This window comes from Equus caballus, chromosome 15 (assembly GCF_041296265.1).
Source record: "Equus caballus isolate H_3958 breed thoroughbred chromosome 15, TB-T2T, whole genome shotgun sequence".
Taxonomy (NCBI): domain Eukaryota; kingdom Metazoa; phylum Chordata; class Mammalia; order Perissodactyla; family Equidae; genus Equus; species Equus caballus.
The window spans coordinates 45044242-45067278 of NC_091698.1; the positions used below are offsets into that span (position 1 = coordinate 45044242).

General features: G+C 49.6%; 2 protein-coding genes across 10 annotated transcripts; one reads left to right on the top strand and one right to left on the bottom strand.

Moving 5' to 3' along the window:
- Window positions 1-2007: 2007 nt before the first annotated feature.
- On the top strand, window positions 2008-8271 carry TPRKB (TP53RK binding protein). Of its 4 annotated transcripts, XM_001488244.7 has the most exons (6): window positions 2010-2145; window positions 2643-2687; window positions 4356-4515; window positions 5456-5578; window positions 6929-7105; window positions 7911-8271. In XM_001488244.7, the coding sequence occupies exons 3-6, from the start codon at window positions 4375-4377 to the stop codon at window positions 7995-7997; spliced, it is 528 nt and encodes a 175-aa protein (XP_001488294.3). In that variant the 5' UTR covers window positions 2010-2145; window positions 2643-2687; window positions 4356-4374; the 3' UTR covers window positions 7998-8271. The 4 variants fall into 4 exon arrangements, with proteins under 4 accessions (XP_003363018.1, XP_001488294.3, XP_014586577.1 ...); XM_003362970.5 differs by lacking the exon at window positions 2643-2687 and having other exon boundaries at window positions 2008-2145; XM_014731091.3 differs by lacking the exons at window positions 2010-2145; window positions 2643-2687 and adding an exon at window positions 2381-2519.
- Window positions 8272-12464: 4193 nt separating this feature from the next.
- Window positions 12465-14516, bottom strand: LOC100058571 (putative N-acetyltransferase 8B). Of its 6 annotated transcripts, none has more exons than XM_070235322.1 (4): window positions 14449-14516; window positions 14104-14206; window positions 13824-13993; window positions 12465-13496 (listed from the first exon to the last, which is right to left on the bottom strand). In XM_070235322.1, the coding sequence occupies exon 4, from the start codon at window positions 13417-13419 to the stop codon at window positions 12715-12717; it is 705 nt and encodes a 234-aa protein (XP_070091423.1). In that variant the 5' UTR covers window positions 13420-13496; window positions 13824-13993; window positions 14104-14206; window positions 14449-14516; the 3' UTR covers window positions 12465-12714. The 6 variants fall into 6 exon arrangements, with proteins under 6 accessions (XP_070091423.1, XP_070091422.1, XP_070091421.1 ...); XM_070235321.1 differs by having other exon boundaries at window positions 14324-14482; XM_070235320.1 differs by having other exon boundaries at window positions 14104-14240; window positions 14324-14482.
- Between the last annotated feature and the right edge of the window lie 8521 nt (window positions 14517-23037).

Consider the following 23037-nt stretch of genomic DNA (forward strand, 5'->3'; position numbering starts at 1 on the left):
CAGAGATAGAAGAGTTCTTCTTGCTAAAGGGCTGCAGGTGTGGAAGTGTTCCCCAGGAGATAGTATGAAGGCTGACTTGGGAAGAAATTGGAGCAAGACAGCTGGTGAGGAAAAAACCAAACGAACGAAAACAAGCAGAAGCAGGTATAGGAATCCAGCTAGTCCAACAGTTTGAAGGAGTTCCTGGGCGAGCAGTTTCTAAGGAGGACACTGCCAGCAGAAGTGTGTCATATAAATACTGCCACCTTCAAAAAACCTTTCTTGACCCTCTTGTCCCTTTGTCCCCTTCCCATTTCAGTTATCAACATGGCTTGTTAAAAATCTAGTCTCCTTTTGCTATCTTGTGTCTCATTTCTTCTCCAACACAGTATAGTTCTGCTTCTGCTCACACAGCACCATTGAAAGTCCTCTGGCTAAGGGGACCAGAAACACCCTTGTTTTAAAGCTCTTAAGTGGTCTCTTTAAGCTTTTTAAATTATTATTTTTATTTTAAAAACACATGTGAGTAATTTAAAGTTCAAATAGTTGTATGGAGCTTACCATGAAATAGTGGCCCCATTCCCACTCCTGCCCTACCCAGTTATCACTCCCAAAAGGCAGTCAGTAAGTATGTTTGCATTATCTTCCAGTATTTTCCTCCGTATTCAAATACTGTGCTTATATTGCCACCTCTTGATTTTTCAATTTGTGGTATTCTCTGTTGACCTCCTACTGTGGAGGATGAGGATGTAGCTCTTTTACATCATCTACCCACGCGCACACTTGTGTTCCCCTCATCTTTTCAGTAGTTATTTCCCAGCCTTTGGCTAGATCGGTATTCTAAGTTGATGTCACTTCCTGGGTTACTACCCTTCTGCTCTGAGCCATCCTGTACATCTTCTACCACTTTCGCCCCCTCACTTTTGCCTCATTTGTGTGCCTCTTTTCCTATAGACCTGTTATTCATCCCCCCGAATCTCTAACGCCACTGTGACATTTCTCTTAAATAATATGGATGGAATAAATATCAGTCTTTTTTTTTTTGAAATTTTCCTGGAGCCCTCTTGACCTGTTCCTGGTTGGGTGCTGTATTAGTGTGCTTGGGCTGTTTTAACAAAGTACCAAGACTGAGTGGTTTAAACAACAGAAATTTATTTTCCTACAGTTCTGGAGGCTAGAAGCCTGAGATCAAGGTGTCAGCAGAGTTGGTTTCTCCCGAGGCCTCTCTCCTTAAACAGGCTAAGGCCGTTTACGTCTCAGAGCCTTTGGACTCTCTTTGTTGCCTGGTATGCTGCTCTCCCAGATACTCGGAGCTTGCTTCCGGACCTCCTCCGGTCACTGTTCAAATGGCCCTTTTGGGTGAGATCTTTCCTAACCATCCTATTTAAAACAGTAATACCCAGGACCTGGCATTCCCCATTTTCTCTACTTTTTATCATATCCACCCCACAGCTACGTTTGTTATTTACTGTGTATAGACCAAGATGAGCCCCAACCGTAAAGAACGTGGAAAACAATTCTCTACGGCCTGTTTAGGAGACTACCTCCTCTTGCGGGCTGATCCATTCAAGGATGACCAATCACATTTCTGAGCCCGGTAGACAAAGCAAGAGCTCGATTTCATTAACATCCTGTCACCTATCTCTTCTTGAGTACCCGAGGCAAATCGCCGATCCTGCTCCCGGAGACCCTCCCTAAAAGACTGAACCAAGGGCAAGAAGGAAACTTTGAGTCCCGCCTGCCCTGAAAAAGAACTGTTCGATCTCCAGCAGCGGAGACGTGTGCAGAGGTCATCTGGGCCAAACTTCTTCGCACAGGACGGGAGAAAAATGACAACGCTTCGTCCAAGGACCCACCCCGCTTAGGGAGGAGGCTGAGACTCGCGCTAGACCCCAGCTTCCGGCCCCGGCCCAAGGGTCGTTTCCGCCCCCCCTCACCGGAAGTGACGGACGGAGCCGCTGCTTTCCTTCGTGTCCGCTGCGGGACCCACGCTGGGGAAGAGGGGCCTGCTGGAGGGCGGCCGGAAACCTTGCTCGCGCGGGGATCCGGAAGGACACCGTGGCCTCGGAGAGGGCGGGGATAGGGGGCTGCTGCCTCCGAGCTCCCGGAAGTGGAGGGCTTTGTTTCCGAGGGGAGGGTCTTCCGAGGCGGACGCGGGGCGCGGCGGTGAGCGCTCCCGGGGCACGAGGAGGACGGGCCGGGTGGAGGAGAGGGCTGGAGGTCGGGGACCGTGAAGGCCGGCCCCGCGCGGCTGTGGCCGCGGGTTTTCGAGACGGCGCCTGTGGTTCCCACCAGCCCTGCTTATCAAGCGCTTCCGGAGGCCGGGCCCTGGGCGTGCAGCGCGGAAAGGGCAGGCTCAGTCTCCCTTTTAGGGCTGCGCAGTCCAGTGAGGACGAGCGCCCGCCTCCCGGAAGTCGTGACGGGCTAAGCAGCGGCGCGTAGAATGAGGCTCGGGCCCGGGGTCTTGGGCGCTCGGCGCAGTGCACTCGTCACGGCGGGCGAAGGAGGGAGGAACGAGCCGGGCGCCGCCTGTCCCAGAGGTCAGAGTCGGCGGAGAGCTCGGCCGGGGGCGGGGGCCCGGGTCTGAGTGGGACGCCGTGGGGTCAGGCTGGGCTGTCTCAGGCGGGCTGCGGCAGGACCACAGCGGCCTCACCTTTTCCCAGGATCGCTTTGCCTGGTGGAGACTGCGGGCTAGGAGTGCAGGAATGGTGAGCGACCCGTCCTAGGGGCCACAGCTGGCGTGGAGGGGTGGTGGCGGTTGGGTGTGGGAAAGAAGTGGACGGGTTAGAATGATGTTTGAAAGGTAAAACTGACAAGTCTTTATGGATTAGATAGGGGATTTGAGTGAGAGCTCGGCGTCGAGCGATGATTCTAAGTTTCTGGCCCAAGTGAGTTAATTATGTAAAATGAAAACTGTTTTGACGTTTGCTAGGGGTCCTTTGTCCGAGGTGTAAAAACAAAACCACAAATTTTTTTTTCTTCGAAATTCTATTTTGTGTGGTCACTATAGGAAATTAGAACATACACACAAAAATATTTCTTATAGGGAGCAATAAGAATTGCCTATAGTGCTACCACCCAAGATACCCTATTTTGGTGCGTTTCCTTCATGTTTTTGTTTTCTGTGTTTATCTTTTTGTACAATTGGGAATATATTCGTTATATCTTTTTGTGTCTTTTTTTTTCTCCCAGTGGACGTTATCGTGACAATGCTGTATGTCAGGACATTATCACAAAAATTTTTTTTCCAGAAGTGAGATGTAATTCCACCAAGTCCGAGAGAACTTTTTGGTGTATTTTCCTTTCAGTATTTTTTCTTTTTGTGCACCTTTTTAAAACCCTACAATTTATGCCACATTTTATGTTTTGTTTTCCAGTGAGATGTTTTTGCTTAATATTATTTATTGCTGTTTTCACACATCCTTAACTACTCCTCAAGACGTCAGTTTTTAATGGTGGTTTGGTCACAACCAACCCCTGTATTAGACAGATAGGTTGTTTTCAGCTCTTTACTGTTAGGATGATGAGAGGGACGTCTTATTACATAAATCCTCAGATTTATTCCTTGAGAAATTTGTTCCTTGAGAAAGAGTCCTAGAAAGGTAACCTGCCAGGTAAAAGGATAAAATGAACCTATCAAATTGCCTCACCCAAATATCTTATTAAGATTTTGATTGAAATGGTTTTAAAGATTAAATTTTTGCAATACTTAATTTTTCCATTCAACGATACGGTTATGTTTTCCTAGTTATTCAAGTTGTCAAGTTTTATGCTGCTTTTATGTCTTTGTATATATCCTGTCCTTTCCTTGTTAAACTTTCGTCTGAGAAAGGGCCAGTATTACTGTTTACTTAGTAATTTTACTCTCTGCTTAAGTTCCATATGTGAAATGAGTATCTTTGAGTCATGTCCTACTTTCTTCTGTAAAATTATTTTCTTTCTTAATGTTTGTGTTTAGGTTCTGCTAAAATATAAATAAAATGGTGAGATCAGAAAGCCTAAAACGTTAAGTTGGAGTGAGGTTTCGTTAATACCATGAGTAACCTGTGGTCTAAAAATTCCTGATCATTTGCTCCCTTTTGTCTGTTGGGGGAGCTGCCCCCAGAAATGCATCAGAGCCTCCCTCATCTGTCCGACCAGGGACCAGGCGGGAACCTTGATCCTTTCCCAGGAATGGTAAAGGAAGCTAGAAACGGCCTAGCGTGCCCAGGAAGACATCTCATGAGGATGCCAAATGTGCTTTTGGGATAGATTTTTCCATTTTAAGAGTTCTTTCATTCTTAAAGTGATTTTAAGTTATTTAGTTGTTAGCAAGGATACTAATGAATTATGCTAACTTTTAAACAAAAGAGGTCTTCTGGTCTTTTGGTCAATAGGATCCTGCTTATCTGTGAAATGCAGTTAACACATCAGCTGGACCTATTTCCCGAATGCAGGGTGACCCTTCTGTTATTTAAAGATGTAAAAAATGCTGGAGACTTGAGAAAAAAGGCCATGGAAGGTGCCATTGATGGTTCATTAATAAACCCTACAATGGTAAGTGCAAGAGAGAATGAGTAAGCTATATGGGGCATTTAAGAATATGTTCGTTTTTCGTGATGTCGTAGGCTAGCCTAAAATGGTCATCTTCAGGTAAAAAGTTCTTGTCCAAGCTGTGGAATGGAGTCAGATTTAGCCAACTTTGAACTTAACAGTGAATCGAAGCCAAAGTGCCAGACCCTGCCCTAGGAGGTGTGAAAGGTTGTGGCCCGGCTCTGATGTAATGGCAGATGCCTGGATCTCCATCTTCTCATCTGAACTAGAAAGTCTCTGCAAAGGAGGCATTGCATAGTGGTCAAGAGCACACACAGTGGAATCACGTCACCAGGACTTAATCCCAGCTCTGCCATTTATTGTGACTTTGAGCGAGTGGTAGCCAACCTTTGTACAGTGCTTACTCTGTTCCTGGCTTTGTTCTGAGTGCTTTGCATACACTACTCACTTAATCTTCTCAACAATCCGAGGAAGTAAGTGCTGTGATTATCTGCATCTAGCAGATAAAGCACTAAGGAATTTGCCCAAGCTCCCTTGGTGCTAAGTGACAGAGCTGGGATTCAAACCCAGACAGTGTTTGCCTCAGTTTCCTTATCTATTGCACGTGAATAGTAATGTTGATTTCATAGGGTAGTTTTGAGAATTAAAATAATGCAGGTAAAATGTTTAGAATATGGCCTTTCCCATTATATTAGCCCTCAATAAGTGTTATTGTAAAAATTTTTACTATTTGTCTAAGTTCCTTGCAGCTTTAAAAATTCCCTGATTTTCTGCACACCCAGGCCCTTGAGGTAGTAATTTTGAAACTAGCGTCCGTAGGAATTGTGATGAAGTGAAAGAGCCTGACGCTGGCATTCCCGTGTGACAGGGCGTGCATCTGCAGAGCGCCCCCGGGTGCTCTGTGTGCGATTCTTTTTGTAATTCTTTCTGTTCTCTTTGGTAGATTGTCGATCCGTTTCAGATACTTGTGGCAGCAAACAAAGCAGTTCACCTCTACAAATTGGGGAAAATGAAGACAAGAACGCTATCTACTGAAATTATTTTCAACCTCTCCCCAAATAACAATGTAATTAGTATGAAACTTACTTTATTCCTGTTGACCTTGTCATGATAGCCTCTGTGCTCCCGGATCTGGGTTGGAGGGTGAATTCCTGTCAGCCTTTTAGTCACAAACCAAAATGATGGTGAAGAGAACTCTGGACAGAGTTGGGGGTTAGCACTGCCTCTTACTAGATGGAGAAGCTTTGGAGTCACTTCACGTGGGCGTAAATGAAAGTTCGGCTAAATTAAGGGAGGATAGTTTGATCTGTCCTTACCATATATGGTCAGGAAGCTCTCAGCAGGCATGGATATTTGTATGTTATCATGTGCATCTTTCACTCTCCATGTAAACTCCTTGAGGATAGAATCCATGTCTTTTCCATATACCAGAAGGTACTGCCTGGTACCTAGAATGGGCCTTGCACATGCTCACGAATGCAGCCGGCACACAGGTGTGGTTTGAGATGCTGATAGTAGTCACTTATTGACCTAAAGGCATTCCACCTGTGCCACATTAAAAAAAACCTGAAATTTTGCTGATGAAGTTTTAGAGTAAACTACTATTAACCAAGTACTAATGTCATCAAGAGAAAAATTAGGAAACCTCTGTCATGGTTTAAAATAAAGATTTTGATAAGTTTATAAAATGCAGTTATCTCAGCATAGTAAATTAGCACTCCCTAGTATCTGGAAAAAAATTTAGCAGATGATTATTGTTTCTTTGAGATCATTTGAAATAATTCAATAAACTATTCAATTCAGCAAATATCTGTTGAGCTTGTTCTTGTTCCAGTTCTCGGGGCAGAGAAGCAAATGTGTCTTCTTCCTCAACACATATGCCTGAGGAAGGCAGATGGACGAGACAAGTTCAAGTGCCCTGAGATGAATGATGTGATGGGAATGACCATTCAGATCTTTGGGAACACCAGGGAAGCTGTTCGTTCTGTAGGGAGGAGGGTGCAGTGGGGAGTGACATTTGAACTGTCCCTTGGAGGATGAGGGCACTGCAGGCAGAGGACAAAGTGTGAGCACAGGCAAAAAAAAATAGGAAATATGACGGGATCCCCAAACAGTCCAGACTGGCTGGAAGGCAGGAGTGCATGACAAGAGGGTCACTGGAGGCCAGAGGGAGGGGTGTTGGTGAGCCCTGCAGAGAAGTCGGCTTGATTCCTTAGGGATGAGGTGCAGCTTTGAGCAGGGAGTTGTCTAAAGCAGAGCTGGTAGATCTTAGAAAGGGATTGTTGAAGACAACCTGTAGGCAGAGAGAACCGTGAAGATAGGAAAATTCAGAATCTGACCGGGGAAGAGGGCTGATGGGGAAATGTGTCAGATACAGAAACTACTACTGGTTTTGTTGTCTTTTTTCTCCTCTTAGATTTCAGAGGCTTTGAAAAGATTTGGTATCTCAGCAAATGACACTTCAATTCTAGTTGTTTACATTGAAGAGGGAGAAAAACAAATAAATCAAGAATACCTAATAGCTCAGGTAGAAGGTCTTCAAGTTTCTCTGGAAAACCTTCCTGAAGTAACAAATATTACAGAAGTCAGAAAGGTCTGTGAATCCATATTTTTAGAAAGCATGTGATAAATGAGGACTAACGCTGATGCTGTTGGCATATTGATCACCAATGCTGCTGGGTTGTTTTTTTTTTTTTTCAAAGATTGGGCCCTGAGCTAACATCTATTCCCTATCTTTTTTTTTTCTTCTCCCCAAAGCCCCCCAGTACATAATTGTATATTCTAGTTGTGAATCTTTGGTTGTGGTATGTGGGACACCGCCTCAGCGTGGCCTGATGAGTGGTGCCATGTCCGCGCCCAGGATCCGAACTGGCAAAACCCTGGGCTGCTGAAGCGGAGCGCTCGAACTTAACCACACAGCCACGGGGCCCGCTTCTGTTTCTTTGCACTTTTAAGAAAGGTTAATTAAAAATTACTTTAAAAATGATTATAGATGCAAAGAATTGGGAGATGCAGATATATGTAAAATACAGACTTAGTTGACAACAGCATTCTCCACTTTAATTAAAGAATAGATAACTTTAACTATCAAGGTTACATAGTGCATTTCAAATGTAAAATAAAGTGAAGTTAACGTCTAGATGTATGCGTTTAACATTGGTATGCATGTGGCTTCTGCGTTCAGAGTTATCACCATAACTAGTTTAAAGGGAACTTTTGACATTAAGTGATGAATTGTCATCTACTTTGCACATTATAATCAAATTTGTGATTTGTGATTTCATACCATTAACCTAATAATCGAATGGTAAATAATTTTACTTGTACATGTTTGTATAATGAAAATTAGTGATGCGTGAATATATCACTGTGTCATAATTTGTCTTTTATTTTTACAGATATATAAACTGTCTTCACAAGAAGAAAGTATTGGGACATTATTGGATGGTATCGTTTGTAGAATGTCAACAAAAGATGTTTTGTGAAATGACAGAAATACTAACAAAAATTTTCAGCATTTATAAAAAAACATTGATTTTCCTTTCTTGATTATAAAATTAATGTATGTTCATGGTAGAAAATTTTAATTTTAAAACACAGACATAAAAAAGATATAAAAAAACAGAAAAAAACATTCCTAGTCCTAACTCTTAATAATTTAAAAGATCAACACTGTGAGTATTATTTGTTATTGTCTTCTAGTCTCTTATTTCTCTTGAACTGTATTTTATTTTTAAAGAATTGGGGTAATGGCAAACATTTCTTAGATGTCTGCAGTGTACTGGGTGCTTGCCGTAGTGGTTTTATATCCATCAGCTCACATCCCTGCCCTGACTTCCGGCTGTTCCAGCATTCCCCTTCCAAGCATCCTGGTTCTCAGTCTTTTACATGGAAAAATTCACCTAATTCACACACCTTAGGAGGTAGACACTGTCATTACCCCCATTTTACACACATGGCAACTAAAAGATAGAAATAATAAGTAATTTGCCCAAGATCGTACAGCTAGTGTAACCCAAGCCAACTCAGGCTTATTTAACGGAAGCTCCTGGAGAGAACACCCCCTCCCTGGACCTCCCGTCAGGGCTCCCAGAACCCAGCCTCGATCAGCGTCCTGGACTTCCACTGAGAGCTCCTGACTGAAAGAGACAACGGGGAGAATAACAGCAGATCGTTCCAAGGGGAAGAAGGTAGGCAGGCAGGTAATGTGTTCAGAAATCCTAGGACAAGCTCCCAGCTCTACGGAAGTCTTCTCTGACCTAACTGTCAACTAGTTCTCTGAGAAAGGGAGACGGTCTCAGGTCCCAACACTCAGATTAGGAAAACTCACGCAGATTTTATAGATGTGGATCATCAAAGGGACTCATTAAGAAGGTGTGGGCGGGCAGAGGGGACAAGGCATGGGACAGGAACCCGGCATACGACTGCCCAGAGGCCTGAAGCGAGGTGGAGGCAGAGGTCCCAGGAACCAGACCCTGGAGCTGAGGAGACAGGCTGCCCCCAGAGGTCTAGGGACAGAGCCAGCCCAGGGGACCTTGCAGGAGGGCGCCTCACTCTCTTCCTTCCTCCCGTCTCCTGCCAGCCTCCTCCCTGCACACACACTGTGAAACCCAGGCAGAAGCCAAGGAGAAGGGAGGACCTCTTGCTGGTACAGAATACCTCATCCTCAAACTGAACAAATTACTTCTTAGCCGCAGAAAAGGGAAGGGGAAGTTTGGAGTCCGCATTCTAGGCTTTCTTACTGCTGGGACCGACTCAGTGACCTCTGAAATGATCTTGACCTCAGCCTCCTTCCTTCCTACTCTCTAGAAAATTATCAGTCTCCTACGCTTGCCTGAGTGGTCTCTGCACAATTCAGAAATCTGATTTTTCTCTTCCCCAGAAGCCACTGTCCACAGCCCCAGGCCGGGAAAGCACTCTCCTCTCCCCTGCCATCCCCTTCTCACTCTGACACACACACACACACAGGCAGCAGCATCATACCTCTGTCAAAGTTCAGGAATAGAGGCACCCACCACGACTTTCCAACTCCTCAGGAGTCAGTGCTCCTGCTCCGCAGCAGAAGGGACACACGTGTCCTCAAGGCGTCTCCATCAGCCGGCTTGATGTTAAAGGTAGCCCCTCTCCCCACTCTGTGAGGTGAGGGCTGACTCATGGCATGGCAGCAACTCTCCCACTGGAAACCTCTCAGCATCTTTGCTCTCTCCAGCACTTTATAGGCTTCTTTGGGAATTAGGGCCATCTAAACACTTCCTTTATATTTGTTCTAATCTTGGTAAAGCAATAATTGATAGAACACAAACTTCCTGTAGCGTGTACAATTCAGTGGCGTTTAGTACATTCACAGTGTTGTACAGCCACCACCCATAGCAAGTCTCAAGACATTGTCATCATCCCGAAAGAAAGCATGCTCTCATGAAGCCATCGCTCCCCATTCCCCTTCACCCCAACCGCTGACAATCCCTACCCTGACTTGATAACCTCTTTTGGAATTTCAACATTTGGGTCTCAGATCTCTTGCTAAAATCTCTGATCTACCATATCTGGTGCCTGGGTCTGAAGCTCCAGTTTCATTTCCAGTTCCCTGCAGCCCACTCTCTTGACCCAATGCGCTCCCACAATTCAGACACAGGTGCTTTCACTTGGACAGCTGTGGGCCCCAGACCCAAATCCTTCAGGAAAGACCCGCTTAAAACTCCTTTGGCAGTGAGTGTGGGTTTGGTTTGGGAAGATGACCCGAGGAGTCACCAGCCAGGGTGGGCCTGGCCTCTGTCCCCAGCTGATACAGCTCCTCAGCATGTTCATGGCGATGACCAGGCAATGGGGAGCATCAGCCAGCAGAGGGCACCCCTGACTTCCTCTACCTGAGCAGAAGCCAGAGGGTCAAGAAAGGCTGGCCGCCATGTTGCATTGAGAAGAAACTGTCCAGGATTAATACTAATGGCTAATATTAATTGTGTAGGTATGAAAGCCTCATATTCACACTTCTTGACAAGCGTCCAGGCAATGTCCCGATGCCGGTCGGGGCACCACCCTTGAGTAGCAAGGGGCTAAACAGCAATAATGGCCAGAATAAAAGAAAGAGGAACTACTTCCTCCCTGTTCGACCACATATCCCTGCCACTCAGCTGAAAGGGGAGGAGCTGGGCCAAGAAAGAGGATGGGTGTGGGAGAGGTGGAAGGAGAATGTTCCAGCCAGGGGGAACAGCATGGCCAAAAGCCTCAAGCAGAAAGAGAGCATCAGTTTAGTGAAAGGACCAGCACAAGCTCAGTGTGTGTGGGCAGTGAGTGCAGGGGATCTGAGCAGGGCATGGACAAGCTCCGTTCCTGGTTCTGAATTTTCAGGAGCAGAAGCACTGTCTCCTCGGGGAAGCCCTCCACCGATGAGTGGCTTGGTGTCCTTTTGATGTCCTTCCTTGGTGCCCAGGACTTCCCTCATCCCCACACTTATGACAAGCTCTCTGCACTTGCCCCTCTTTGGTCTCTGTGCCTCCTCTGTCCTGGAAGCTCCTGGAGGGCGTGCTCCATGTCTGATGGGATTAGTAAAAACATTTAATCGTTATTTAAGAAAACTTTCAAACCATTGGGACCACTGTTATTCTGCTTCTTCTCCAGCATCAGCTGTGCCCACTTGGAAAACCTCTAGAGTGGCCACTGGCCTTGGGCACGGAGACCAGGAGGGAGCAGCAGCAGAGGCTGGCGCCTGGCTCTTGCTGCCCCCTTCAGAGAGCCTGGGCCCCAGGCCCAGCCAGTCAATAAAAGCTGGATCACAACCCGGGGAGCCACACAAGCTGGATTGAAAGGAGCAGGGGCGCAGTTGAACAGGTGATTGGGTGGAATGGTGGCGTCTTCAGAGAAGCACGAGGGGAAGGTGCAAAGGCAACAGGCCTGGAGGGGTAGATGGCCTGGCAGAGGGGACTCGGGACCCCCAAGGGCGAGGAGAAAGTGACCAGAAAGGAGGGGACAGAGGTGAGGGCCGCGGTCTTGGACAACAAAACATGAATGTTTGGAGCCACCCCATGACTTGGTGACAGGTCCCCATCCAGGTGAAGTGTGCCTGGAACAGCGCCAGTTTGCAGGATTGGGCCTGGTTTGTGGCCTGGCTGACCCTTCAGAGAAGAAAGCAATGAGCAGGGGACACTGTGTGTGTCACCAAACTCCAGACTGAAAGGGCACTTGGACCTCCTGGGTCATGAGGGGACTCACCAGACCCTGGGACTCAGCCTGTGGGTTGGGGGACCGGGAGAGGCTCCAGACTCCGTGGGGGCTCAGCCAGTGCAGGTGGTGCCCTAGCTGGAAAGGGTGCACGGTGCTGCCTGGACCAGCCCCCCTCCCACTGTGTCAGAGGCTTCCGGGGCCCAGCGGTCAGGCCTGAGGCACCTGTGGAAATCTGCTCTCTGAGCATTTGGGGACAGGGGTGCGGTCACATGTGTGGCAGACCCGGGGCCTTGCCTATCCCATTTCCTCTCCCTGTATACACATCTTCCCGGTCTCCCCTCAGGCATTCGTGGCCACAAGCTGGGGTCTGGCAGTGGGATGTGGGTGGTGCCTCTTCTCAGTCATGCCCCTCTCCAAGTCCCACACTCCGTCCCTGGCTGCCATCTTCCCCTTTAGCAGCAGAGACCTTGACGCCATAGCACACGGATGGCCTCCTTCTCCACACCCTCTGCCTCGAGACTTTCAGCTCCTCTCACTGAAGCAGTGGGTCCACTTCTCTCCCCCGAGTCTGGGAGTCAGCAGAGGGGACACCTGCAGAAGCTGCAACCAGCACTGGCTTGAGTCTGCTTTGCTCTTGCTCAACTGCCATGACCTTAAAACCATGCTGAGCTGGCCTGTTGCAAGCCAGCAGCCCACTCTGTCTGTCACGTCAGCCCACCCAGGACCTGTGAACAAGGCTGTCTGACACCAAAGAGCTGCCCAGACAAGCCCAGCCAAGATGCTGACCCACAGACTCATGAGCTAAAGACATGTTTATTAGTATTTCGTAAGAATTTTACGTGCCGCGTTGTTGTGGCAGTAGATAAATGAACGAGTGGCACCCCAGAAACACTGAATGGAGCAGAGCCACTCCACCCCCAACCATGCAGGATTTCTATGTGAATGAACAGGAAGCAGTGACTATGCTGTCGCAGTGACATTCCAGGGTTGGCCTGTTCCTGAAGCAGAGCTGGTCCTCCCCTGACTAGTGCACCAGGAGACAGCTCAGGGGCCCCCTCCCTGCCCCGGTGCAGGAGAGACCTGAGCAGAGGGCAGGTGGTAGATGAAATGAATTAACGGGATAGCCATTAGCCTGAAGCTCTGAAAGGCAAAGGACTGGTGTGTCTCCTGGAAGCCCATGCTGTGGTAGATGGCCAGGGCAGGGGACTGCATGATGGTGGTGTTGAGGACGACTTCACTGTAGCCCTGGTCCCTTGCAAACTGGAGGACAGTCCTGACCAGGGCTTTCGCTATCCCCTGACCACGGTGCTCCAAGGCCACACTTAGGCGAAGCAGCTCCACCTGCTTTTTCTGCAGCGTGGGCTCCTCAACAGGCAGAGCTCCCACCGTGCCCACCACCTGCCCCTCGGACTCAACCACCCAGAAGCAGGAGCCACGCTCACTGAAGTAGTATTTGGTGATGTCAGACAAGTCTGTCTGTAAAGCCTTGACAGTGTGCTGAGTCCAACTGTACTTGGCAAGAAACCACAGGGTAGTGAGGAAGGTGAGGCTGGCCATGAGGGCCAGGAGCCAGGACCCAGAGACCAGGAACACTGCTAGGGGCCCCCCAAGCAAGAGCACGAGGTTTTGCCGCAGTTTCAGGGTGTGGCGAAAGGTGGCAGGGACGTGCTCGGCCATCCCCTGGGAGAACAAGCCCAGGACACGTTTGCGGTCGCTCTCCTGGTATTTGCGGATGTGATAAGGAGCCATGGCAGCCTTCTTGTCTGAGTCTGCAAGTCAGTGGAGAGAGAGTGGGCTAGGTGTCCCTGCACACCTTCCAGGCAGCCCTGCAGAGGACAGAGGAAGCCATGTGAGTGCCCCCATGTCTCCCACCTCCCAGGGACAGGGCAGACCCTGCTGCAGGGTGGGTCTTTCTGCTCCTGCCCCAGAGGAAGTGGGCCAGGGCCACTGGGACAAGGAGTCGGCTCAGAAGACTGTATTTCAGCCTGGCTACATCCCTTTCAAGCTGTGTGCCCTTGGGCATGTCACGTATCTTGCCTAGCTCTGTGTCTTCAATTGTAGAACAGGCCAACATAAAGCCTTCGTTCTGGGCTTTCTTGAGATTTTAATGAAATACCATGCAATGCTCCCCTCCACCCCCCTTCCCCTCTTACTGGCTCTCAGCTTCTTGATACACTGGGGTAGCAGGTCCGGTTATCAGATGGTCCACATGTCCCCTGCCTTTTGTTTCCTTTCCAAGGACCATACATTTCTGGACTCTCCTGTGTCTAAGTACAAGTTGCAGCAAAGGCTCCTTCCACCTTTATTGCAAACTTTCAGGCTGCTGTGGTGGCATAAGAGCAAACACTGAAAATGGCCCAGCCCTGAGAGCCACAGGAGGGTCTGGGGCCAGGCCACTCTCAGAGCACTGTCCTTCCACCCACGTCCTCTCACCTGCTCTCACAAGGGTCTTGACTGTCCAAGGCGTCCTCGGTGGGGCCACGGCCCTCAAACTCCAACCAGCATCCCGGAGAGACTGGACAGGAACTCTCCAGCTCTGGGGAGCAGGTCCATTGATGCCACCTCATTGGCTGGCTCATGGACATTTGACAATCATAAACCCAGGATCAAGGAGCCGGGCTGTGACAGAGCGCAGAGCCCATCCTCCATTCACCTGTGTGACTATCAGGGCAGCAGCCTGCAGCGGGGCCGCAGGGTCTGAGCTGCTCAGGGTCCTTGCTCTTGTGGACAGTCTAGACCCCTCGTCCTCTGGTGGTTCCAGCCTGGAGCATCACCCACCTGGCCACTTGGTGCTCTCTGATCTCCAACCTCTGGCCCTTCCCTCACCTCCCAGGAACCTCGGGAATGCACCCCCCCGCCCCCCCTTCATATGCCCTGTTCAAAGTCCAAGTCCCCCTGGCTGGGCAGACTGGTCCTTCACAGCTGGGCTTTTCCCTGCCTAGACTTTACCGGTTCCAAAAAATTGACCCTTTGTAATTGCTCCACTTGCCTTATCCGGCTCTACTTCCCTTCATTTGTTCATTCATTCTTTCCTTCATTTATTCATTCAAGGTACTATTATGTATGCTGCTCCTGCTCTGTGCCAGACATCCTTTCGGCTCCGACGATGTTGACACAGAACTGACGGGCATCGGTACAGTGTGCAGCTGGTGTCTGTTCTGGTCCTTGGTCCGGAGTGTGCCATAACAGTCGTTGCATAGTTTGCACTGAGATGTAGCAGTCACTGAAACAGGCAGAAACCAAACACAACAGGAAAACCTCTTCTGTGTGGAACCTCAATGCTGTGAGTGGGGACGATGGAGCGGGAGGATGCTTCTCACCCAAAGATCAGCTTGCATCTCTCCCAATAGCCCTCATCTCACAGACCAGGAACATCCCCAGCTCTACGTTCTCAGGGCTTCCTGGAGCCATGACCAGCTTTACAATCAGGCATTGGTTCTGTCCAGCGCTCATTGGGGGCCGGCACCCTGTGGGCAGTGGGGCTCAAGCAGAGAGCTGGGCAGACACAGGTTCTTCCCTCCAAGAAGCTCCTCAGAAGCCATCAGTGATGGGGGGACGTGTGGCCCCCTCTCACACCTGTGGGGATGGCTGGGCGGGAGATGTTTCAGCGGCCCTGACAGTGTACTGGGGGCATCCAGGGGAGGACCCTGGGGCAGAGTCCAGAAGGAGGGGTAGGACTGAGCAAGGCAGAGAGAAGGGGAGCCTTCCAAGCTGAGGGAACAGAGGCATGAAGACCCTGAGGCCGGACAAAGGCAAGGCTTTCATGGAAAGACAGTGACACGGCCCCTGAAGGTGTCAGAGAGTGAGGATGGCAGTGGCCTGGCCATGACGGCCTGAGGTCCACGTTAAGGAGTTGGACTCTGTTCCAAGAACTCCATGAGGCTATTATATGCTTTTAGCTGAGGCGGGACCTAACTAGCAGGGGGTGTGAGTGGGTGGGTGGGGGATATGTTTGTCACTCTGGCTACATGTGGAGAATGGACGGGAAGATGGCAAGAGGCAGAAATGGAAGCACATTTTCCACCCGCACCCACAGAGGCTAGTGCCACAGACCAGACAGAGGAGGCCCCCAGGTACAGATATGCAGCCTGCTCACTGTACAGAGCACCTGGCCAGGAGGGCGAGTGGCAACTAGAATCGACCTTGACTCCTCTCACCACGCCGTGAGCCGTGGCACAGAGCTGAGTCTGGACAAAGGAAAAGGCACCTTTTTGTTACTCGCTCAAAGGCGTGGCTGCCTACTGGACTGTGCATCCAATGGGCTGTGTCTGTGGGAGCGCATGACTGTCCTATGTTCACAAAGGACCCTTCCGGGCTACTCGAGGCCCTCGAGAGAAAGTGGTGGCTTGGCCCAGAGCAGGGAGATGGAAATGATAAAACCTGGCCCAACTGGAGGGGCATCTTGGGGGGCAGAAATGGCAGCAGGTAGTAATGATCCAAATGGAAAGAGGACAAGGAAGGTGTCCAAGTTGACAGCCAGATTTCTGGTAAGAGCATTGAGGAGGACGCTGGTGAGGACCAGACTAAGAGAGAAGGATCATGATGACCCTAAAGGTGCCATCCTGCAGCCTTCCTAATCGGAAACCAGAAGCTGGCAGCTGGCATCCTGGGCCGTGGATGGACACTGCTGAGGTTCCGGATTTGGGCCCCAACAAGGCCACAGGGTAGAGTTGAATGAACACGAAGTCTGGGTGGTGTGTGCATGGGAGTTTGTGAGGTTGTTTTCAGTACATTTCAATATTTTCTTGAGACATTTCCATGTTAAGTAACATATGAACTAGGAGTCAACAGAGGAGAACAAAGGGCTCCAAAGTGCAGGTGCGTGTTCCTCATGAGTCTGTCGAACATTAACCCTCAGGAACCTCGCAGCGCAGCCCAGGGGCCAGAGGTCTGTGACCTGACCCCGCCCTCCATCTGCCTGTATCCTCAGGGCCTCTGTGGCTTCCTCAACACCCAGTGCCCTGGGAACACTCAGGCTTTTCATCCTTCCTCACAGCCGTGAACAATGATGTTGAGGATTTATTGTCACGAAAAACAAAAGTCAAAATATAGCACCACACAATACAAGGTTACGAAACAGCGTGTTTGAATTCACGTTTGTTAAAACGTACCTTACGAATATTGTGGCCCTCAAGCAGGCAGGGGAAATGCCTGAGTTTGCCAAATGTTGGCAGCAGTCGTCTCTGGAGAGGGGACCTGCGAGGGATTCTCCGTGTGGGGAGGAAGCCAGGACGTCCTAGCACGTTTTCAGAAGACGAACGAGGATGGGAATCTATGTGTCTCTGCCTCAGCCGACTCCTAGAGGGCAAGGCACCTTAGAGTCCTACAGGGAATGCGGGACATTCTATGGTTTTATTTTATTGTATTTACTTATTTATTTATTTTTAGGAAGATTAGTCCTGAGCTAACATCTGCCGCCAGTCCACCTTTTTTTGAGGAGGAAGACTAGCCCTGTGCTAACATCCGTGCCCATCTCCTCTACTTTATATGTGGGATGCCTACCACAGCATGGCTTGATAAGTGGTGCCGTGTCCGCACCCGGGATCCGAACCAGCAAACCCCGGGCCGTCGAAGCAGAACCTGTGCACTTAACCGCTTTGCCACCAGGCCGGCCCCTATGATTTTATTTTTTAACTAATCAAGGTAATGTGAACAATTGAGTGGCACCTAGCACCTTCACAATGGGATGCAAACCCCATCAGGTTCCCAAGCATTTTCATCACCCAAAGGAAACCCCTTCCCCATTAAGCAGTCACTCCCTGTCCCCTCCTCCCAGCCCCTAGCCACCACTAATCAGCTTCCTGTCTCTATGGATTTACCTATTCTAGAAATTTCCTTCAAATGGAGTCATGCAATCTGTGAACCTTATGTTCAGCTTCTTTTTTGTTTTGTTTTCTTTTCTCTCACTCTCTTTTTTTTTTGGTGAGGAAGATTGGCCCTGAGGTAACATCTGTGCCAATCTTCCTCTTTTGTATGTTGGTCACCACCACAGCATGGCTTCATGCATTGGGTATAGGTCTGTGCCCAGGATCTGAATTTCGCAAACCCTGGGCTGCCAAAGTGTAGCACACGCACTTAACGACTACACCTCTGGGCTGACCTCATGCTTCTTTTTCTTTATGGTTTTCAGGTTTCACCCACATTGTAGCACATGGCAGTATTTCATTGCTTCTTATTTGTTATTTTTAGTGCCCCCAAGTCATCTGCAATTTCTGGTGACCCTGGGTATAGCAGAGAAGAAGCCTGCTCCTTGTTTTCGCTCCATCCTCTCACCTTCTGGCACTATATCAAACAGTGCCCCGTTGCTATTCATAGAGTTTTCATGGCCAATTTTTTTCGGAAGTGGGTGACCAGGTCCTTCTTTCTAGTTTGTCTTAGTCTGGAAGCTCCACTCATACCTGTCCACCATGGGCGACCCTGCTGGGATAACTGTGGCATAGCTTTCAGCATCACAGCAACATGCAACTGCCACAGAAGGACAACAGACAGGCACCAGACGGGTGGTGTGGCTTCCTGACCAAGAAACAAACCAGGGCCGTGGTGGTGAGAGCATGAATCTTAGCCACCGGCCTAGGAGGGCTGGCTTTTTATGGCTGAATGTATTCCACTGTATGGAGAGACTGCCTTTCTTTATCCATTTTGGACATTTGGGTTGTTTCCACTTTCTGGCTATTGTGAATAGTGCTGCTGGGTACATTCCTGTATGAGTTGTGTGTGAACACTTGTTTCAATTCTCTCGCTGTAAACCTGCAAGTGGAATTGCTGAGTCATATGGAAATTTTATGTTCCACATTTTGAGGAACTGGAACCAAGGCTGTGAGTTACCACAGTGGGAGGGTCTTTAATCCCCCATCTCCTCCCCACCATACTCTCAAAGCTGCTACAGCTGCTCATAAGCTTGGAGCCTACTTTTTTAGGAGAAGGACAGCCACTCATAGGCTCTGTTTCAGGTCTGCTGCTGCCATCCTCATTCTGCTTTTCCCCTTGATGACCGAATTCCACAAGACCTTGTCTACAAACCCCAGGAGTCAGGTCCTTTGCTCTGGGACCTACGCTGGGATGGGAGGCACTCCTCTGCTTTGGGCTTTGTTTTCCTGACTGAAGAGCTATTGGCAGTAAAGTCAGAAATGAAGAAAAGCATAACCTTCTAGGTTGGTTGGATCAGAATGAGCAAAGCTGTATGCAGCAAATGCCTGCTCTTGATATTTTGATAAAGCTGTCAGCCAGTTATCTCCCATTTTCCTCCAGATCATGCAACACGCATCCTCACTCTTATCTCTGTCCTGGGAGGCCGACCTATGTGTAACAGAGCAAGAGGTCCCTCCTTCCCCTTGGGTTTCACAGTGTGTGTGGAGGGAGGAGGCTGGCAGGAGACGGGAGGGAGGAAGAGAGTGAGGCGCCCTCCTGCAAGGTCCCCTGGGCTGGCTCTGTCCCTAGACCTCTGGGGGCAGCCTGTCTCCTCAGCTCCAGGGTCTGGTTCCTGGGACCTCTGCCTCCACCTCGCTTCAGGCCTCTGGGCAGTCGTATGCCGGGTTCCTGTCCCATGCCTTGTCCCCTCTGCCCGCCCACACCTTCTTAATGAGTCCCTTTGATGATCCACATCTATAAAATCTGCGTGAGTTTTCCTAATCTGAGTGTTGGGACCTGAGACCGTCTCCCTTTCTCAGAGAACTAGTTGACAGTTAGGTCAGAGAAGATTTCCGTAGAGCTGGGAGCTTGTCCTAGGATTTCTGAACACATTACCTGCCTGCCTACCTTCTTCCCCTTGGAATGATCTGCTGTTATTCTCCCCGTTGTCTCTTTCAGTCAGGAGCTCTCAGTGGAAGTCCAGGACGCTGATCGAGGCTGGGTTCTGGGAGCCCTGACGGGAGGTCCAGGGAGGGGGTGTTCTCTCCAGGAGCTTCTGTTAAACGGGCCTGAGTTGACTCTTTTCTCCCTGAGACTTCCAATACATACCGCCACTTATTGTCTACCTGCCTTCTCACTGGTCCATTTCTGCGCTGGGCTGGTCCCACAACTCTGGCAATAACAGTGGTTCCAAAAGTGGAATCCCCTAATACACTCAAGCTCCTATGGGTAACAGAAAATGAATAAAATGGTTTATCGGGTACTCTGTTCATGTTGAATCTAACGAACTGTCTTCAGTTAACAGTTACTTGACAAGCAAGTAACAAATGAACAGCAATATAAGTACTTGATGAGAAGTGCAGAGGCTTCAAAGGCAGGAGCAGTACAAGGTCCATCAGGTTGGGAGAGGTCAGAGGTCTCGTTGGAGAAGGCCCCACTAAACTGGATCTTGAAGGAAGAACAGTTCCTCCATCACATATTGGAGTGGGGTCAAACATGGCCCGACCCCTGGCCCCAGATGGACGTGATCGGGGTGAGGGGTGAATCTCACACCCCACCCGACAGAGCTGGGTCCTCCCAAACGGTGCTGTGTATAAATTCATAATTCACCAAACCCTTGTCAGACACCTGCCTGGGGTCAGCCTGCGCTGAAGCAGCACCACGTGCAGGCCCCGGGCCGGATATCTCCGCTCTCTGGACTTGGCTTCCCATCTGTAAGATGGAAACACTGACATCTACCTTAGTTCTCAGGCTGCTGTCAACATCACAGAGTACAGGACAGGAAAACAGCTTTCTCACGGTGCCAGGCTGCTAATTCCTGGTGAGTGGCCGCTGTCTCTCTTCCCTGTAGGTGCCAGGCAGATGTGCTGAGCAGATGGGAAAATGAAATACGACTCATTGCTGGTGGGAAAGTGACGCAGTGCGGCCACTTTGGACAACAGTTGGCAGTTCCTCACTTTTGCAACACAGTGTTATCATATGATGCCGCAATTCTACCCAAGGTGTATAGGGAAAGAACTGAAAATAGGTGTTCACACAATGCCATTAGAGGAATGTTCTAGCTGCGCTCTTCACAATAGCCAGAAGGTGGAACCAACCCAAATGTCCATCAATAGATGAATGGATAAACAAAGGCAGTCTCTCCAGTCAATAAATATTATTCAGTCATAAAAAGCCAGTCCTGGAGGTCTGGGGGTCAAGATTTGGTGCTCTCCACACCAGTGAGGGAACCACCCCACTGCTCCGCCCATTGTCCTACCGTGGCAGCTGCGTGTTGCTGTGATGCTGAAAACTATGCACCGGAAGTATTTCCAATCCCAGCAGGGTCACCCATAGTGGACAGGTTTCAGTGGAGCTTCCAGTCTGACACAAACCAGGAAGATCTGGCGACCCACTTCAACAAGACGGCCATGGAAACCCTGTGAACAGCGGCAGAGCACTGTCACCTAATGCACCGGAAGCTGAGAGGATGGCGCAAAAGGACGGCAGGGTCCGCTCTGCTGTACCCAGGGTCGCTAGGAGCCCCAGCTGACTTGGTGGCACCGAAAATAAGGAATCAAAAGCAACGAAGCATTGACACATGCTACAGCACGGGTGAACCCTAAACATAAAGAAAAAGCAAATGAACATAAGGTTCACAGATTGTGTGATTCCATTTCGGGGAAACATCCAGAGTGGGTGAACGTATACAGACAGAAAGCATGTTAGTGTCAGCCAGGGGCTGGGAGAGGAGGGGACAGGGAGTGACTGCTTAATGGGGAAGGGGTTTCCTTTGGGTGATGAAAATGATTGGGAACCTGATAGGGTGAGGTTTGCACCCCGTTGTGAAGGTGCTAGGTGCCACTCAATTGTTCACATCACTGTGGTTAGTCAAAAAATAAAGCCATAGAATGAACTAATACTCCCACCTCCCCTGAAGGAGTCCAAGGTCTCAGCTGGGTCCCTCGCCCTCTCGGAGTCGGCTGAGGCAGAGACACGTAGGTTCCCATCCTCGTTCGTCTTCTGAAAACGTGCTAGGACGTCCTGCCTTCCTCCCCACACGGAGACTCCCTCGCAGGTCCCGTCTCCAGAGACGGCTGCTGCCAACATTTGGCAAACCACTCAGGCGTTTCCCCTGCCTGCTCGTGCGTCCACACTATTCGTAAGGTACGTTTCAGCAAACGTGAATTCAAACACGCTGTTTCGTAACCTTGTATTGTGTGGTGCTATATTTTGACTTTTGTTTTTCGTGACAATAAATCCTCAACATCATTGTTCACGGCTGTGAGGAAGGATGAAAAGCCTGAGTGTTCCCAGGGCACTGGGTGTTGAGGAAGCCACAGAGGCCCTGAGGATACAGGCAGATGGAGGGCGGACCTCTGGCCCCTGGGCTGCGCTGCGAGGTTCCTGAGGGTTAATGTTCGACAGACTCATGAGGAACACGCACCTGCACTTTGGAGCCCTTTGTTCTCCTCTGTTGACTCCTAGTTCATATGTTACTTAACATGGAAATGTCTCAAGAAAATGTTGAAATGTACTGAAAACAACCTCACAAACTCCCATGCACACACCACCCAGACTTCGTGTTCATTCAACTCTACCCTGTGGCCTTGTTGGGGCCCAAATCCGGAACCTCAGCAGTGTCCATCCACGGCCCAGGATTCCAGCTGCCAGCTTCTGGTTTCCGATTAGGAAGGCTGCAGGATGGCACCTTTAGGGTCATCATGATCCTTCTCTCTTAGTCTGGTCCTCACGAGCATCCACCTCAATGCCGTTGCCAGAAACCTGGCTTCCTTGTCCTCTTTCCATTTGGATTATTACTACCTGCTGCCATTTCTGCCCCCCAAGATGCCCCTCCAGTTGGCCAGGTCTCATCATTTCTAACTCCCCGCTCTGGGCCAAGCCACCACTTTCTCTCGAGGGCCTCGAGTAGCCCGGAAGGGTCCTTTGTGAACATAGGACAGTCATGCGCTCCCACAGACACAGCCCATTGGATGCACAGTCCAGTAGGCAGCCACGCCTTTGAGCGAGTAACAAAAAGGTGCCTTTTCCTTTGTCCAGACTCAGCTCTGTGCCACGGCTCACGGCGTGGTGAGAGGAGTCAAGGTCGATTCTAGTTGCCACTCGCCCTCCTGGCCAGGTGCTCTGTACAGTGAGCAGGCTGCATATCTGTACCTGGGGGCCTCCTCTGTCTGGTCTGTGGCACTAGCCTCTGTGGGTGCGGGTGGAAAATGTGCTTCCATTTCTGCCTCTTGCCATCTTCCCGTCCATTCTCCACATGTAGCCAGAGTGACAAACATATCCCCACCCACCCACTCACACCCCCTGCTGGTTAGGTCCCGCCTCAGCTAAAAGCATATAATAGCCTCATGGAGTTCTTGGAACAGAGTCCAACTCCTTAACGTGGACCTCAGGCCGTCATGGCCAGGCCACTGCCATCCTCACTCTCTGACACCTTCAGGGGCCGTGTCACTGTCTTTCCATGAAAGCCTTGCCTTTGTCCGGCCTCAGGGTCTTCATGCCTCTGTTCCCTCAGCTTGG